General features: G+C 44.1%; 1 protein-coding gene across 2 annotated transcripts in view; it reads right to left on the reverse strand.

Annotated features, from left to right (window-relative positions):
• Positions 1–17,165, reverse strand: part of SMARCAD1 (SNF2 related chromatin remodeling ATPase with DExD box 1) — an 809,617-nt gene that overhangs the window by 183,352 nt on the left and 609,100 nt on the right. For both annotated transcript variants that reach the window (XM_078676227.1, XM_078676228.1), the window contains exon 17: positions 11,637–11,732. In XM_078676227.1, coding sequence (XP_078532353.1) covers positions 11,637–11,732 — 96 coding nt within the window. The remainder of the gene's footprint in view (positions 1–11,636; positions 11,733–17,165) is intronic.

A 17,165-nucleotide genomic window follows, 5' to 3' on the forward strand; every position in this document is an offset into this window, starting at 1 on the left:
ATTCAGTATATACTTTTTTTATTCAGTTAAAAATAATGACTAATAAAAACAAATTAACATAAAATTACAAATTCCTCATTTAAACAGCAGTGCAACCTATCCCTTTACAAAGCGAACACACTACAACACTATAAATTGCTAATATTCCCAAAACAATACTAAATCACTCAAAATTAAAAATTATAGTATATAAAATTAAAAACAATTATACCAATACTAACACCTAAAATAATATAGTAATTAAAACATATTAGAATCTATAAAACTATTTTTAATAACTTTTACTTAAAGACTATTACAACATTTCTAAAAACGATGTTTAGCAAAAAACAATATTCTTGACAATATTCTATACCCAAAAAATTTTGAATCACAGTTTTTCTTACGATATTTATGCTTTCCGATATTTTGACCAAACCACGACCAGTGGCTATATCACCAAACCATATATTCCTTGTAACTAATTTAGCAATACTCAATCTAAAGAGCCACCTAGGATGATTTCACTCTGCAACGACATTGATCAACTGCTACAATATTTTGATGGAAGGGACGTTTGGTCTATTAAATAAATGCTATGGGCGAGATGATCTCGGCTTCAGCACCACTGGAGCTGGCTGCGCTAAGGACAAGACAATCTCGCTCTAAGCACTTAAGTGGCTATAATCAAGTCTTTGTAGTTAAATAAACAGTGGAGTAACACAAAGCAAAAAAAAGTATAAAAAAATAAAAGTGTATTGGGTAAAGAGTGGAGAGAGTGTCACACACATGCCAGAATCTTCCCTCCATAATAGCAGATAATGTAAACCGGCATGAAAACTATTTTGGAAACCTAGATAGACAAACCCTTGACATTCTGAGAGATGAACTGAGTTAGCACATAACAATGCCCAGAACTCTGCAGAACCACTAAGACATTTCCTGGCACTCCGCTCTTGTGCTATTAAATGACCAGTTTACAACCAGTCAGTCCAGTTATCAGTGAGCACATGGAAATGTTATGGATAATAGACATCCAATATTCAAAGCCACAAAAAAGAGATGCTGAAATTAAGTCCAAGGGAAAAAAAATCAAAATGCTGCATACAGTGCCTGTGACTGACAATATCATGACAGATGGTACAATCCATAAGCTTTCACACACACACATTCTCAAAATCTGTGTGGTACACAAATCAACAGTGTGGAATTCTTTCTGTGTTATAAGAATCCCACTCAAAGGTAAACAGATGTACCTGGATAACTGATTTCCTTGTGCTGTTCTGCAGATAAAGGCTAGGATTACTTCAAGTTAAGCATCAAGTTTTTGATTCCATTTACATTAATGTAGCCCAAAGATAAAATGTGACTGTTGACAAAGTACGAGTGCATAAAGAAATCTATATTAGTCTCATCTATCAACAAGTATAGATACCGCTTCCTCTGCAATTTAGACCCGCTAAATATATGGATTATCTTAGAAAAGCAGGTAACACAATTCCCTGTAGAACTGCTAATCTGTTGTCATCTTTCCATTCTTCATTAGACAAAAGAACAAGCACTAAATCTACCAAAAAAAGTCAAGGGATTATACTCAAGTACAGTTATTGTAAGGTTAAAATAAACAGGGTTAACCAGCAGTTACACGCTTGTTCCACATGTGGATTTCAAAGAAAACTTTCACAAAAGTGATGTTTGAATTGGGAAAAATGAAGCGAGGGTTTGAGACCTACACATAAACTTATATGTTTTAAGCGCATGCACCCCTCTAGATCCTGGAGTTTAACTGTGAGAAGTGCAAAATAATTTGAACTTATAACAGGTCTCAAGCATGAGTACTCTATAGATTTGAGAAAAGTGTATGGCTGAACTAACTAGATGTTGAAATGTGCGCAATTTTAATTCTATTTTCTACGTATCCCTGACTCTTGTTCCATTTAGTTACATATGACACCATGCTTATTTATTCATCTCTATGAGAAACTAAGATTGTCCAATTGTTAACTTTGATATTCTTTTCTTATTCAGATACCATTTCTTGTCAATCCTTGCTTTACAAACCTGATTGCGTGAATCACAATTTTCATTCAAATGTGACCCCTATGCATTTCTGGCTATGCAATGGTGCCATTTAAGAATTTGAGGGGAAGGCAATGCATATTTTGAAGAACCCTGTTTGGAAACATTTTGAATTTGTCACACGTTCTTAGGCAAATCAAGACTTTGTTGTGCCCAAAAATACTGAAACATATGTAAAACTTTCAGAAACTGTGCTACACAAAAACAGACGAACAACCAGGCTGCCCATTGCCCGCCAGCCAAATTGTACCAAAGAAAGCTTGAACACATACAGAAAAAACATGCTTGGATCTAGATATTGGTTGTCTTACAACAGCAATATTTTTGGTGAAATTCGTCGTTTAACCAGCCCGTTCCTCAGAGTGATTTTGTGGGCATTTAGTACATAATATTAGAAAAATACCTATTATCGTTTTGCTTGCCATCCTAGGTTTGATTGCCTGATATTCATAATCACAAATAAATGCCCCATACCGCTTTACTAGTGGGAATCAAACATTGCTCAGAGTATGTCCAGCATTCCAATGAATGAAGTCTGATAATTTTCTACTTAATTCTCTTCCCCTGCCTTGTCCCTCCTCTTGTCTATAAGGAGTAGTTTCTGTCCTGTAACTCCAGTTCTGTAGTAGGGGTATCTCTGTTATAGTCATAATCTAGTGAATAGTCCCGCCCATGTGCGTGGACCCCGGAGCAATCAAAAATAATCTCTTAAGGTGTCGAAAAATGCATAACTGCACAGACACTTAAGAGAGAATTAAAGACAGATAATGCAGCCTATATCCACATGCTACACTATCCAGTACTTCAACTAGAAATTGCACCAGAAATCCACAAACAGCACAGCCTGTCCAGATTTCCCTTGCTTTAACAGCAAAAACCCTCTGGAATGATAGAGGGGTAGACATGGACAGACAAGCCCCATAGGCTACCATTATGTGGCTCAGAACAGGATACTGTGCCTTTAAGAACTTTCCAGAACTTCACAGTATCCCAGAATGCACTGCATGTCCCTTTTACTTTCAGTTCTTTTTGAAGGCGTAACACGCCAGACCTGTAGCATTCCTTACATGAATATCTCTCTCCACCGGGGAGGAGGGCGGGCGCTTATGACTAACAGAGATACCCCTACTACAGAACTGGAGTTACAGGACAGAAAATACTCCTTCTGTAGTAGGGGATCTCTGTGTATAGTCATAATCTAGTGAATAGAATGGCAAGCCCATCCCCACCCAAAGCGGCGGTGGAGAAAATAGAAAATAACACCACTACTGTGCGAACAGATATCGCAGCGAAGCCTGCCCAACTTCAGTGTCCAGTCAGTAATGCTTAGCAAAGGTATGGACCGACTTCCAAGGGGCAATTTTTCTGCAATGGAACATTACGGAGCAAAGCAGTCGAGGCAGCTTTGCCCCTGGTGGAATGAGCCTTAGGTTTACCCCCTAAGGTCTTACCAGCTTTTTGGTAACACAACTGTATACAGGACACAATCCACCTAGAAATGGACTGTTTAGAGTTAGAAAGACCTGTCCTGACTGATTCATAATTGATAAACAATTGGTCTGACCTACGAATATCCTTGGTTTTATCCAGATAAAAATTCAACACCCTCCTGACATCCAGGGAATGCAGGGACCTTTCTGCTGGAGAGAAAGGATTCTGAAAAAACGTAGGTAAAGTTATGGTCTGGTTAACATGAAAGTCAGATATAACTTTAGGAAGAAATATAGGGTGAGTACGCATAACAACCTTAGCAGCATGAAATACAGTATAAGGTTCTTGGCAACACAACGCCTGAATTTCACTCACCCTGCGGGCCGATGTAATGGCCACGAGGAACGCCGCCTTCCAGGACAGGTGCTGCAACGAAGCCTTCTGAATAGGTTCAAAAGGCTCCTTCATCAATCTGGACAGCACCACATTCAATTCCCATGAAGGTGAAGGAAGCCGGACAAGAGGGAACACTTTCTTCAAGCCTTCCAAAAAATCTTTGATCACAGGGATCTGAAAGAAGGAAGTCTGTGAAGGGCATTTCCTGTAGGCAGTCAATGCAGCCAGATAAACCTTAATGGAATGGACATTAAGGCCTGACTGCGCCAGATGTAGAAGATATGGAAGGATGACATCTTCCTTACATGTTGTCGGGTCATAGTTCTTGGACTTGCACCAGATGCAAAACCTTTTCCACTTGTAAGCATAAGAAGTCCTAGTGGAAGGTCGCTTAGTCTCCTTCATTATGTCCATGCAATCTTCTGGGAGATTCAGATGGCCATATTGCACTATCTCAGGAGCCATGCCACCAAACTCAAAGACGAGAGGTTGGGTGGGGTGCAACATCTGCCCCCCGAACTTCGTGAGAAGGTCCGGACTGCACGGCAGCCGCATGTGAATAAGGAGAGACCGGTGAAGCAGGTCCGTGAATCACCACTGTCTGGGCCATTCCGGGGCAATCAGTATCATCCGCGCCCTGGACTGGGACAGCTTGATGAGAACAGTCGGAATCAGGGGAATGGGTGTAAAAGCGTACAGAAAGCGGTACGACCAGTTGATCCATAACGCATTCCCCAGCGTCCCCGGCTGGTAGTACCTGGAGGCGAAGTCTCGGCATTTGCTGTTTTCGGCGGTGGCGAACAGATCTACGTCTGGAGTCCCCCACCTTGCGAAGACTTCTCCTAGTACTTCGTCGTTTATGACCCATTCGTGGTTTTCCTGAATCAGTCTGCTCAGTGCGTCTGCCTGAACATTCTGCACACCTGGTAGATGGGTAGCCGTTATTGTCAGTCCTCTCGCTAGAAGCCAGTGCCAGATCACCTGTGCCTCCTGCGACAGGGTGCGCGATCTCGAGCCCCCCTGCTTGTTGAGGTAATACATCGTGGTCGTATTGTCCGTTTGCACAAGCAGAGAGTTGGTCTGGAAGGACGGAAGAAAGGCCTTCAGCGCCAAGTGAACAGCTCGGAGTTCCAGGAAATTGATGTGGTACGTGGACTCCGTCTGGGACCACGTCCCTTGAATCTGTAAGTCTCCGGAGTGCGCCCCCCAGCCGTGGAGAGATGCATCCGTCACGATAGTCTGCGTGGGAATGACCTTGTGGAAGGCAACCCTCTCAGGAGATTCTCCGCCGAACACCACCACTTCAGAGACTGAAGCGCATGCAGAGACAGTCATATCCTGTCGTCCCAAGATCCTTTCCTCTGATCCTCCAAGCACTCCTGCAATGGTCTCATGTGCAGCCGTGCGTGTGGCGTGAGGAAGATACAAGAGGCCATCGATCCCAGTAGAGAAGACACCGTCCTCACTGTTGTAGATGGAGTGGTCATAAGAGCCTGAGCCTTCCAAAGGAGTGATAACCGTCGCTCCTCCGAAGGAGACACGCTTGCTGACAGCGTATTGATGGAGGCTCCCAAGTACTGTATGCACTGGACCGGAGTCGGGACAGACTTGGACATGTTGATGTGGAACCCCAGCTTGTTCAAGAGAACGCACGTCTTCTGGAAGTGTGCTTGAGCTTTCGAGGAGGAGGCCTTGATCAACCAATCGTCTAGGTACGGGTAGACAAACACCTTGTACTTCCTTAGGTGTGCAGCTACCACTGCCAGAATGTTCTGGGTGCAGACTTCAGTCCGAATGGCAGTACTGAGTACTGATAATGATTGGCGCCGACTTGGAAGCGCAGGAACTTCCTGTGTTTGTGTGCAATGGGCACTTGGAAGTACGCATCCTGTAGGTCTATAGCACACAGCCAGTCTCCCTGTTGCAGCTGAGGATAAATCTGATGCAACGACAGCATACAAAACTTCTCTCTGCAAATCCACTTGTTTGCTTGTCGCAAATCCAGAAAGGGCCTGAACTCGTTCTTGTCCTTCTTGCGAACCAGGAGTACAGACCTCTTCCTCTTTGAGAAAGAGGTACATCTTCTATCGCCCTTTTCCTTAACAGGATATCTGCCTCCGCCTGGAGCTCGCGCAGTTGGAACTGCGAGCTGACCGGTGGAATTGATGGAGGCGGGCTGGTGAACCAAAGACTGTATCCATTGCAAACAATATTTAGCACCCACTTGTCCTGAGTAATTTTTCTCCACTCTGCCCGAAAAAATTGAACGCTTCCTCCCACCGGAGCGGGTAACGGATGTAGGGGAAGTAACCGCTCAGGGTCGAGACCCGGCTGCGCCCCTGTTCGCTGTAGAGGACTGCTGACCTCCTCTACCCTTCTGGCGCTTCTCGAAGGGCCTCCGGAACTGCTGCTGTTGCTGCTGCTGTCCCGAAGCCTGTCCTCGCCCTCTGCCCTGTGCCCCGAACCATCTCTGGAAACGGGCGGTAGGCCTTCTTTTCTTTGGACTTCATCCGCATATTTGCCGAACAGGGTTTCCCCCGAGAAGGGCAGATTAGCCACTCGCTGCTGGGCCTCCGGCTTGAGTGACGTGAGCCTGAGCCAAGCATGGCGTCGCTGGTTGATCCCATGACAATACCCATGGGTCGCCAAAAGAGAGACATCAGCGGCCGCGCTGATGACCTGGTTCGAAACCAGCATCCCTTCCTTCTGGATCTCCAGGAAATCCTCCCTCTTATCTCGTGGCAGGAGTTCTGTGAACTGCTGGAGGGATTCCCACAGGGCACGATCATAACGTCCCAGCAAAGCCGCATCGCTAGAGGCCTTCATGGCCGTAGATGCCGTCCCACAGGCCTTCCTGCCAGCTGAGTCGATCCATCGGCTCTCCTTATCAGGTAGAAGACGGCGAGGTAGAGTGTTGCTCCTGGCTGCCGTCACTATAACGGAGTCCGGAATCGGGTCTATCCGCAGAAAAGCCGGGTCGGAATCCGGGGCCTTGTACTTCTTCAGAAGCCGGGATGGAGCGGCTTTCGTCACTGCAGGCGTGAGGAACAGCTCCTCCGCAGGCTCTACCAACCCTGGTACGAGCGGTGGTAAAGGACGAGACAAATGCTTCTTATGCAGCGTCTCAAAGATCACGGATGTCGAAGGTGTTGGAGCAGTCACCGTGATTCCCAATTTTGCTGCACCCCTCAGGAGGACATCCTGGAACGTGCTGATATCGTCCACAGGAGACACTCTCGTCCCCGGGGAGTCCGACCAAGTCGGGGAGTAGGACCTGGTCCTGGAAGAGTCCGTGCGGGACCGTGATTCGCGCCTCCTGTGGCGCCGTCTTGACCTCGTGGAGGATCTGTGATGACTACGCGATCTCCCCCTCCGTCCGGAGCGAGATCGCGACCTCCTTGGCTTCGGTCGCCCTGCCGGTTCAACCGGGGCGGGTGACTTTGGCTTGGCTGGGGCCCTCGGCCGATGGGTCCCCTTAGGAGGAGTCGGAAATCGTGGCAATGAACCTGTCCTCGGAGGAATCGGAGGAGGCTTGTCAGCCGGTAGCTGAGGTTGAAGTTGAGGCTGAGGAGGAGGCGGAAGTGGCCAAGTGGAGGCGGGTGGGAGCCCGCGGAGGAAGTCCTCTCGGTAACGGAGGAGGAGTAACAGTCTTCGGCTTAGCAGGGGTATACACAACAGAGTACACCGAGCCCGGTGACCCGCCCTCCTTACTAGGCTGGGACTTTGGAGAGTCTCCAAGACGCCTGTCAGACTGACTCCTGGCGCCAGAACTCCTCCTACGTCTTCTCGGCGTCGAAGAACGGCGACCCGACGGCGAGCGTCGGCCCCTCGACGTCGAGCTTCTTCTCCTCGGCGGTGAGCGCCCCTTCTTTGACGTCGAATGCCTTCGCCTCGACGGCGACCTTCTGCGCCTCGACGGCGACCTCTTATGCCTCGACGGCGACCTCCTACGCCTCGACGGCGATCTCCCGTGCCTTGACGGCGACCTTCGCCTTGGCAGCGATCTTCTCGACGTCGAGGATCCCCTCGACGACGACCTTCTCCTCTTCGACGATGGCGAACAGCGGTGTCGCCGTGACGGCGAGCGCCGACGCCGGTCCACCTCTCGACGTCGAGTCCTCGACGACGACAAAATGGTCACCGGAGACCTCGACGCCGGTCTGTTCAGTTCCCTCGACGGCGAGCGGCGACGTCGCTTCAACCCAGAGCCCTGGGGAGACGGGGAACAGACTGCAGTCATCCCTCTCGACGCCGTGGTCGGTGCAATCGACGCAGGCGGAGAATGGGGACATTTGCTGGTCTTCCTGCTCCTGGGGAGCCCCCCAGAGGCCTCAGCATGGGCCGAGGAAGCCCCTCCAGACCCACCTCGTGCCTTCAGTGTTCTGTCTTCGAGGCCCTGAAGCCTGATCTTCATCCTATCCCTCAGGGTCCTTCCAGAGAAACCCTGGCAGATGTCACACTCCTCTGGGACATGAGATGAAGGAAGGCAGATGATACACACCTCGTGTGGGTCCGACTTGGCCTTCTTCCTGGAGCACTCAGGGCATTTGTCGAATAATGCAGGCATATTGACAATCAAAGAGTGCACCAAAAGACAAACAGGAAGAAAAACCACCAAAGTACTTCAGAAAAGTACTCAAATAACTTGTAAAAAGTGAAAAAATCCCCAATAAACACTTGAAAAGGGAGAGCTCAATGCTCCAGGGTCCTGCTTGCAGGAGCCGGAAAAAAGAACTGAAAGTAAAAGGGACCTGCAGTGCATTCTGGGATACTGTGAAGTTCTGGAAAGTTCTCTTAAAGGCACAGTATCCTGTTCTGAGCCACATAATGGCAGCCTATGGGGCTTGTCTGTCCATGTCTTCCTCTCTATCATTCCAGAGGGTTTTTGCTCTTAAAGCAAGGGAAATCTGGACAGGCTGTGCGGTTTGTGGATTTTTAGTGGAATTTGTAGTTGAAGTACTGGACAGTGTAGCCTGTGGATATAGGCTGCATTATCTGTCTTTAATTCTCTCTTAAGTGTCTGTGCAGTTCTGCATTTTTCGACACCTTAAGAGATTATTTTTGATTGCTCTGGGGTCCACGCACATGGGCGGGACTATTCACTAGATTATGACTATACACAGAGATCCCCTACTACAGAAGTGTACTTTTCAGGCTAGACCATGACCTTCAGCTCTGCTTGGCAAGGGAAATGGGAGAAAGGAGAAAAAGAGTTTTGTAGCAAAAGAGAAAGTAGACAAACAAGGGAGGTAGAGCTATAAATGAGGTAATGAGGTTGGTGTGGCAGGGAGGAGACCTAAGCAAAGAGCAAAAGGTGAGGAAGCCAGAAACAAAGATGCAGAGAGACAAAGAGAGAGAGTACAAATACGGTTTTAGAGTGAGGTTGGGAGAGCGAGACATTTAGAGAGGAATGCGTACATTGAGACTTAAGGTGTCAAGAAAGGTGAGCCAGAGCTAAGTAGAGGCAGAGACCAGTAGAAGTAGAGAGGTAGGTACCTGAGTTAGTATGCCAATTAGACATGTGTGGCAGAGAAAGAGTAGTAAGATAGAAAAGGGCAACATTAAAAGAGGGAGAGGACAGATCATATTAAAAAAAAGTAGTGAGGGTAAGAGAAAACTAGAGATTGGGGTGGAGGATACCAAATTAGAAGGGATATAGTAGGAAATGTGTTGAATAAGAGACGAGATGTGTAATGCAGAAAAACAGGTGAAAATGATACAGAGGTAGGCAGAAGGAGGGTGCAGAAAGAGATGAGAGGAGATAATGATAGATAATGGGTACAGGGAGAGAGTGAAGTGGAGATCGAAGAGGTAGACAGCGGTGAGTGATAGAGAGATGCAGAGCTAGAAAGGTGATATAATGAGAGACTAGGTTGAAAGTTAGGTAACGCAAAATAAAGAAATCTCTTTCCAATAGACCAGAAAGCAAGCAAGGTAAAAGAGTAAGTAAAATGTGCAAGCCAACCAGAAATAAGGATTATGCGCTATAGGTACCTTCTTACAGGAAACCCAACAAACAGTGATTTAAACAAAAAACAAAATTTTCTTAAAATAAACATTTCATTTACAATACAGAAAACGAATTTAATGTACTAATGTAATTATTCTGATATAAATTGGTTATTTTATGTAATTGTACTTTAAGAACTCAAAGGATTTTTAAAAAAAGTTTTAAAATAAAATATGGCACAGTAGACTATTTGTTTTTCATTTGTAATTATTCAGTTTCATTGCAACATAATACAGCAGTTTGTAAGTGAAATGTTCTTTTTAAGAAAATGTTGTTTCTTTGTTTAAATTACTTTTTGCAGGTTTTCCTGTAAGAAGGTACCTATAGCAAATAATCAATTGTACTGGTTGGCTTGCACATTTTACCTCACTCGCTTTCTGGTCTATTTGAAAGGGATTTCTTTATTTTGTGTTGCATATACCCGTCCCTTTTCTGAGCATTAGGGTACCAACCTCTAATTTTGGCAATTTGAAAGTTAGGTAAGCCAGGTAGATGCGGTACAGGGAAAAGGAGGTAGAGGGAGAGAACTGACATAGAGAGAGGTGTTGAGGTAGAGATGACAAGGTGGACACAAAGTGATAGTGAGAGAGAGGTGAGGTCATAAAAGTACGACAGAGAGGAGTAGAGGGATGAGGTAGTCCTAGTGAGGTAGAGAGCACAGTTTGAGAAAAGGGGTATGTACATAAAGATGTAGCGAGAGGTAAAAATAATAAGATGTGAGGTAGAAGAGGTTAGATGGTGTAAGAATACTGAAATGAGATAGAAAGATCTTGAAATTTAAATGCAACCAACAGCCTGAGAGTGCAAGGGTTAAGGTTGGAAGGCCCAGCTGTTAAATTAAAAAATAATGTATTTTACATGCACAAACAACTCCTGGTTATTCTGATGCCTTTACCAAGAGACCTGGTAGAAGGTGGGGGCACAGGGCTATTGCCCACTATGCCCATGCCTTTAAATGGCTCTGCCGTAGGCTCATCATCAAGGGATGTTAAAGCTCTTTCTGCCCAGTTTGATATTTAGGTAATCCAGCTAGATGCACTTTTCTCATGTTTGGAGGGTTCCCATGACCTAAGATACCAACCAGGTGGCATGCAGCAACTTGAACAATAAAATAAGTTACGTAATAATTGGTGGAGCAAACACAGACTAAACAGAATAGACACCCTTTTTTTTAGATTCAACTGCTTGGTAACACTCAGTGTCAATGTATACACACACACATTCAGTCTGGCCACATTCAAGACAATCAGGTACATCACAAATTACTTTCTGCTGTAAGTTTCACCGAGAAGGCGGGTGCCCTTCAACGGCATTGCGTTCACAGTAGTTCATCAGCGCAATAGTTTAATTTCCCAAGAGAGGCAAAACTGCAGCAGCTATCACATCTAGAAAGCAGGCACAGTTCTGTTTCCCAGGTTACATATATTCTTATATTTACCACCTATGCCTTTATATCTTAAGGTTGTTTCAGATTGTCAGAGGAACTGATCCACCCAACATCCACTGAGCCGCCTCTAACAACATGCATTGAAAAAGAAATGTATGATTTACCAACAATAAGTTGGCCGTTTGTAAGCTTGAAAATAGCCTTCTGGGCATGACCACTTTTTTAAAATGACAAAGGAAGGACTCATGGTTGCATTAGAAAAAAAGATATATTTCTTGGAAATCATTTGTGAATCAGACAATTTTGCATAAATGTTAAAAATCTGTAAATATAAAGAAACTTTTTAACAATTACCTCACTCTTTACTCTTCTGAGTATGAATGGCTTCATTATCTGTTTTGCATGTGTTATTCGCCCCTTTTCAAATTCTGTTTGTTCATCAGAAGACTTCTAAATAAAAAAATAAAAAAAGAAAGATACATCAAATTTATAAAACGAATACTGTGCCTCAAATGGCTGAGCAGCACCTGATGAGGCTTAGATGGCTTTTAAGCCAAAGATGTTTTATGAATTACTTTGTTGGCTGTTATAATAACAGGTCACGTAAGTCAAAAAGACAACTCAGATGAGTTTATGGTGTTAGAAAAGCAGAAGTGTCAAAACTCTGACAAGGCGCCCCAGTTGGCAACACAGCTTTGTTGGCTTGGATGCTAACCATTTGTAAACAGGTTTCAGAGCCAGGTTCATACATGCACAATGAATGTGTCTTCTTGGGAACAGATGTTTTCTCAAACAAAAAAAAGTTAATCTCAGGATTCAATCACTTTTGTAGTCTCAGTTCTAAGAAGCCATTTCAGAAGGTTGGAGTGACCATATGGGTAATAACACAAACTAGAACAAACGCTGCACCTAGTGAGGGCAAAGAAACATTGCGCTGCCTTCCCTGGACCCAACACTGCCTCTTTCGGTACATCCACTGCACACCTCCTCCTTCAAGTTGTTAGTGATCAAGGACCAGTATGATATTACCAATGGAGGCCAGACGAGAGGCTGCAATCGGTTGGCTGTTCTGAAAGCTGGCAATTGAGGAATGAGGACCTCGTGTACAAAGACCTATTTCCAAACCAGGGATGTTCAAATTTCATACCAATGCAATACCAGTCGGTATGCAATCTGAAATAGGAACTGTGTACTAATCGGTCACATCATAAATTGTACATTCTCAGGGTTTCACAAAACAATCTGCCCAATGACAATTAAACAGGGTGTGAATGGCTGGATGTGGACGGCAAGGAACCTCAGACAACCGTCCTTGTGTTGGCTATCCCAAATGGAAAACTTGTGTCAATAAAAATAGTAGTGATCATCAACGGGACAGGTGCTGCTTAAAACCAAAAAGTTTCCTATTTGCAACACTTCAGGGGGAATTTGCAGGCAGGTGGGAGAATGCTTACCCAGAGTCTGTCAGACATGATTCTTAAAAGGGAAACTACCCAACAAGGACACTCATCCGATGCCAGGTCGGACAGGCAAACACACTGGAAGACGGTTCGAAAGACTAACCAATGCTACATAGAAATGTTTTTTTTAACTTGACTGTTATGAGAAGGAACATGGATTTAGGTTCCCAAAGATTTAAGAAGCTTTATGCTAAACACGTGTTGCCATTTTAAGCAGAAACATATGAATCCTACTTTGATTAGGGAACAGCGTCTACTCCAGTGAATTTCTTGAAACATTTTTATCTGGCTAAAGAATTTACTAACAAGCATATAGGTGCACCGCAATTTGTATCAACTATTGAGAAATATAGCCCATGGGAAAAGGACACTTTGTATGTAAGAGCACCTAATGCACTGGTACAGTACCTTGAATGGCCCATATCAGTGAGAAAATTCTTAAAGTGCAGAGGTTTCTACATAAACAATTACTGTTTTCCCACTCTTCTGCCCATCCACCTACAGATAGTGCTTCGAAGAATGGCAACAGGAGTGGCCACCATCAATTTGTGAAGCAGAAATAAAAACTTAAATTACCCTTTAGCTCATGTCCAGAGAACAGTACAAGGGAAAGAAATGTTGGGCATTCAAAGTGCCGGGCCTTGCAGATTATAATCATCTCACACACACATATATCTACAAATAGGCCAATACTAAAAAAATCCTTGCATAACTTCCAGTTAATGCTTATTGGAAAGGAGTGAATTTGAATAGAGCTATATTTAGAAAATCAGGGGAATACAATCTGTGTCAGCTGCATTAAGTCATTTGAAAGGAATTAAAGACAATGTAAATACATTTTGAGCGCCCATTGACAGATCAAATTAAACAAACAATAAAGCTATCAAAGCTACGCTCAAAAGTTGATGTGCCTCAGCAGAAAGATTAAACTCCTCCCCAGAAAGATTCAATTCTTAATATGTTTAACCGCATGCGTGCGTGCGGAATTCCGCCCGTACGCTGAGATTTACTCATTCCCATGTTTCATGACGAGCTGGGCTCGTCATGAGCGTGCGAGGAGGCTACCTCATGACGAGCCCAGCTCGTCATCAGCGTCGAAGGGGTTAAGAACATATTAAAAATTAACAAGGGATTGGGCTATATAAAAAACAGTATATGCCACTAAGATTGAGATTTTCTGGTCAGTGTGATAGCAACTATAAAATATGGTTTCTAATAAGACATGTATAGCCATTCATTCATTGTCACTGAATGAGCAATTTGTATGAAATGGGTAAAGAACTGTTAGATGCAATGTACTTCAGGCTCTTCTCAGGCAGAAATGGGGTTGCACATTAAGAAATGCATTCTCTTTCAAATGGATCGGGAAACATTTATAGTAGTCTTTAGTGGCTGTTCATTAATACAGACACTATATCAAGGCAAAGGCGATTATCTCAGTGCAGGTGCCTTTAGTCTGCAGTTTACGTCCACCAACAGCCAGGAACCACAGTTATTTTCGGTAATAGTGAACAGACCCTTCACTAAAAATCCAGAGCCACATAATGGAGCTTGAATGTGTTTCTCCTTTTGCAAAAATATATTTAACCCATAAATGCCTGATAAAAGTCAAACACTCCCAGCTGGTACAGTTACAACCAACTTGGCACTAGTTGAATTTAGTCAATCCATTTCCGTTGGAGGAAGTACACACAGCCATACTCTGTTCAACATCAGACAATCTCGCAGGAGTAGACCGGGTGCCAGCAGAGATTTTTAAATAAAATTTAGAATTCTGGACCCCGTTGCTCACACATGTTTTTCGGTCTAGATTAGTTGGGTATGAATTGAGTCATGGAGGCAGTCAGTAAATGTCCCTATATATATATAAAAATGGAGATCGTCCAAATTATCGTCCAATTGCACTGCTTGATTCTTCAGGAAAAAGTTTTGGTTGGGTCATCTTAGGAAAGTTAGAAGCCTGGGCAGGTAAAAATTCTCTTTTTACTAAAGTGCAATTTGGGTTCCACCCAGGAACGGGCACCACTGAGCAAGCTTTAAATGTTTCCCTAATTCTGGGTAAACATGTCAAGGCTAGGAGAGGGGCCATACATATGGCCTTTATAGACCTCCCCTGGGTCCTTGACTTGGTGGATAGAAACATATTGTGGGACATTATGGGACATGCGGGAGTGGATTCATCTTTATTAACTGTGCTAAAAAGTTTCCATCAAGATACGAATATAAGAGTTCGGTCTCAGTCATGTGACCAGACTCCCACTATTCAAGTTACGCGTGGGGTGAGACAAGGTTGCATCTTGGTGCCTTTTTTTTCCTTTTTTTACATTAATGCCCTTGATTCCTTTATAACAAACTACACCCCTGATGTCCTGAAAACTGGTTTGCGTCTAGTCCCTATTTACCTTACGCAAATGATGCCGTCCGCTTGGCCTGCAAAGCTAGTGATCTGCAAGCACTTTTAGATGGGTTCTCTAGTTTTAGGCATTGGCTGAACTTTAAACTAAACAATGACAATCCTATATATTAACATGTTGGCCAAAGCCCACCCGTTCAAAGAAGTTTTTTAGTGGACATACAATGAAAAAGAAAGCAAGCAATTGTAGCTACTTGGGCATTCTATTTAGCGCCAATCTGAGATGGGATCATTTAATTACTCAAAAGTCCCAGTCAATGGAGGTGCCATGTGAATCTCTGTATAGATTTGCGAATTTTTTGGGAGATAAACCGCCCAAGGAACTGACAATCCTATATAGAAGTAAATGCCTGATGGTGGGCGTATATGGTGTAAGAGTATGGGGACATTAATTTGTAAAGACCCTTCAGGAAGCAGAAAACAAGTTTTTAAACAGGCTTTTAGGACTCCCCAGATCCAAATCAGGTGTTAACACTCACAATGAAATAGACCTAGATTTCCTAGAAGATACAGTGGGCCTGGCACCCATCTGGCTATGGATTAAAATGTGGTCCACTCCAGGAATAGTGGAGGATTGCCTGAAACAGACTAACATGTTAGCTATGCTAGCTATCCCATGAGCTAAGTGCATAAAAAACTGTTTTCTTTTTAAATTAATTTATTAGATCGCATATATGCATCATAACAAAACATTCAAGCACATACAATGACAATATTGGCTCATATTGTTAAAATAACAATGTTTTTTCTCCCTTTTTGTGAACACAGTTCCCACTCACCTCCCCTACTTCCTATCCCAACAACAGCATGAAATGACACCTAATAAGCAGGCAACTTTATACTTTACATTTTGCAGTGTAGAGCGATACAAACTCAGTTCCCATATCATAACTAAGTTTTGTGATAGCTATGACAACATATCTAGAGCAAGTCAGGATGTGCCAGTAAATATGTAGTAAGTGGCGCCCAAAAATCGATGGGCCTTGAGGCCTCGGGTAACTCCTCAGCATATATACTCAATTGTTACTTACAGAAGACAAGATCACACATCTATTTACCCAGTGTCAGTGCAGCTTTGGAATTCCAGTGCATTGCAACTGCACGTTTAGCAATTAGTGTAGCTATTGCAACAATGCATCTGTTACATGGTTTAATTTGATTTAGCAGCCCAATGCCATATTCTATAATGCCTTCATCACACCACACCAGAAATTAAATATAGCTGGGCACCTCCATGCAAGACGCATAAAGTCCGCCCCCTCCTGACGGCACCTTGCATCCTCTCACAATCCATACTTTAGCAATGTTATTGGGGTGTAATATATCTGATGCAAATATTTAAAATGGATAATTCGGAGATTGCAGTTAGCAGTAAGGCGGCCTGTCAGTCTACAACATGCTTCGCAGTTTTCATGCAACATGGGGGCATCTAGAACAGAATTCCATTTTTCTAATGTAGGAGATTCTTCCCACTCACTTTCTCTTTGGGATGTGCAGTATATTCTGGTGATCAACCCCCTACTCTCGCCGCCTTTTAATATCTGCGGTTCATGTGGGAAATCAGGACACACTGTGCGCACCGCTGCCCGCAATCTAGCATATATGAACCCATGCATTAATGTGTATTTTTTCCCAGCCTGAAAGTCAGCCAAGGCATTATGCACACGTTTCCTCCCCTGCCGTTCGTTATGCCTCAATGGGACTTAAACCTTGTCTTGACCTTTCTGATGTGCGATCCCTTTGAGCCGCTTCACAACTGTCCTTTACGTCTGCTCACCTTAAAGACTGCTTTCCTTGTAGCCATCACCTCTGCCAGAAGAGTGAGTGAGCTCCAGGCTCTTTCTTCTAAACCTCCTTTCCTTTCTGTTCATCTGGACAAGGTGGTTCTGCTGACCCGTCCTTCTTTCCTGCCAAAGGTTGTCACGCCCTTCCACATCGGGCAGACCATCACTTTGCCCACCTTCTTTCCCCCTCCGCAGCCTTCCAAAGAGGAAGAGAGGCTCCACCGTC

This window comes from Lissotriton helveticus, chromosome 2_1 (assembly GCF_964261635.1).
Source record: "Lissotriton helveticus chromosome 2_1, aLisHel1.1, whole genome shotgun sequence".
NCBI classification, from domain to species: Eukaryota; Metazoa; Chordata; class Amphibia; order Caudata; family Salamandridae; genus Lissotriton; species Lissotriton helveticus.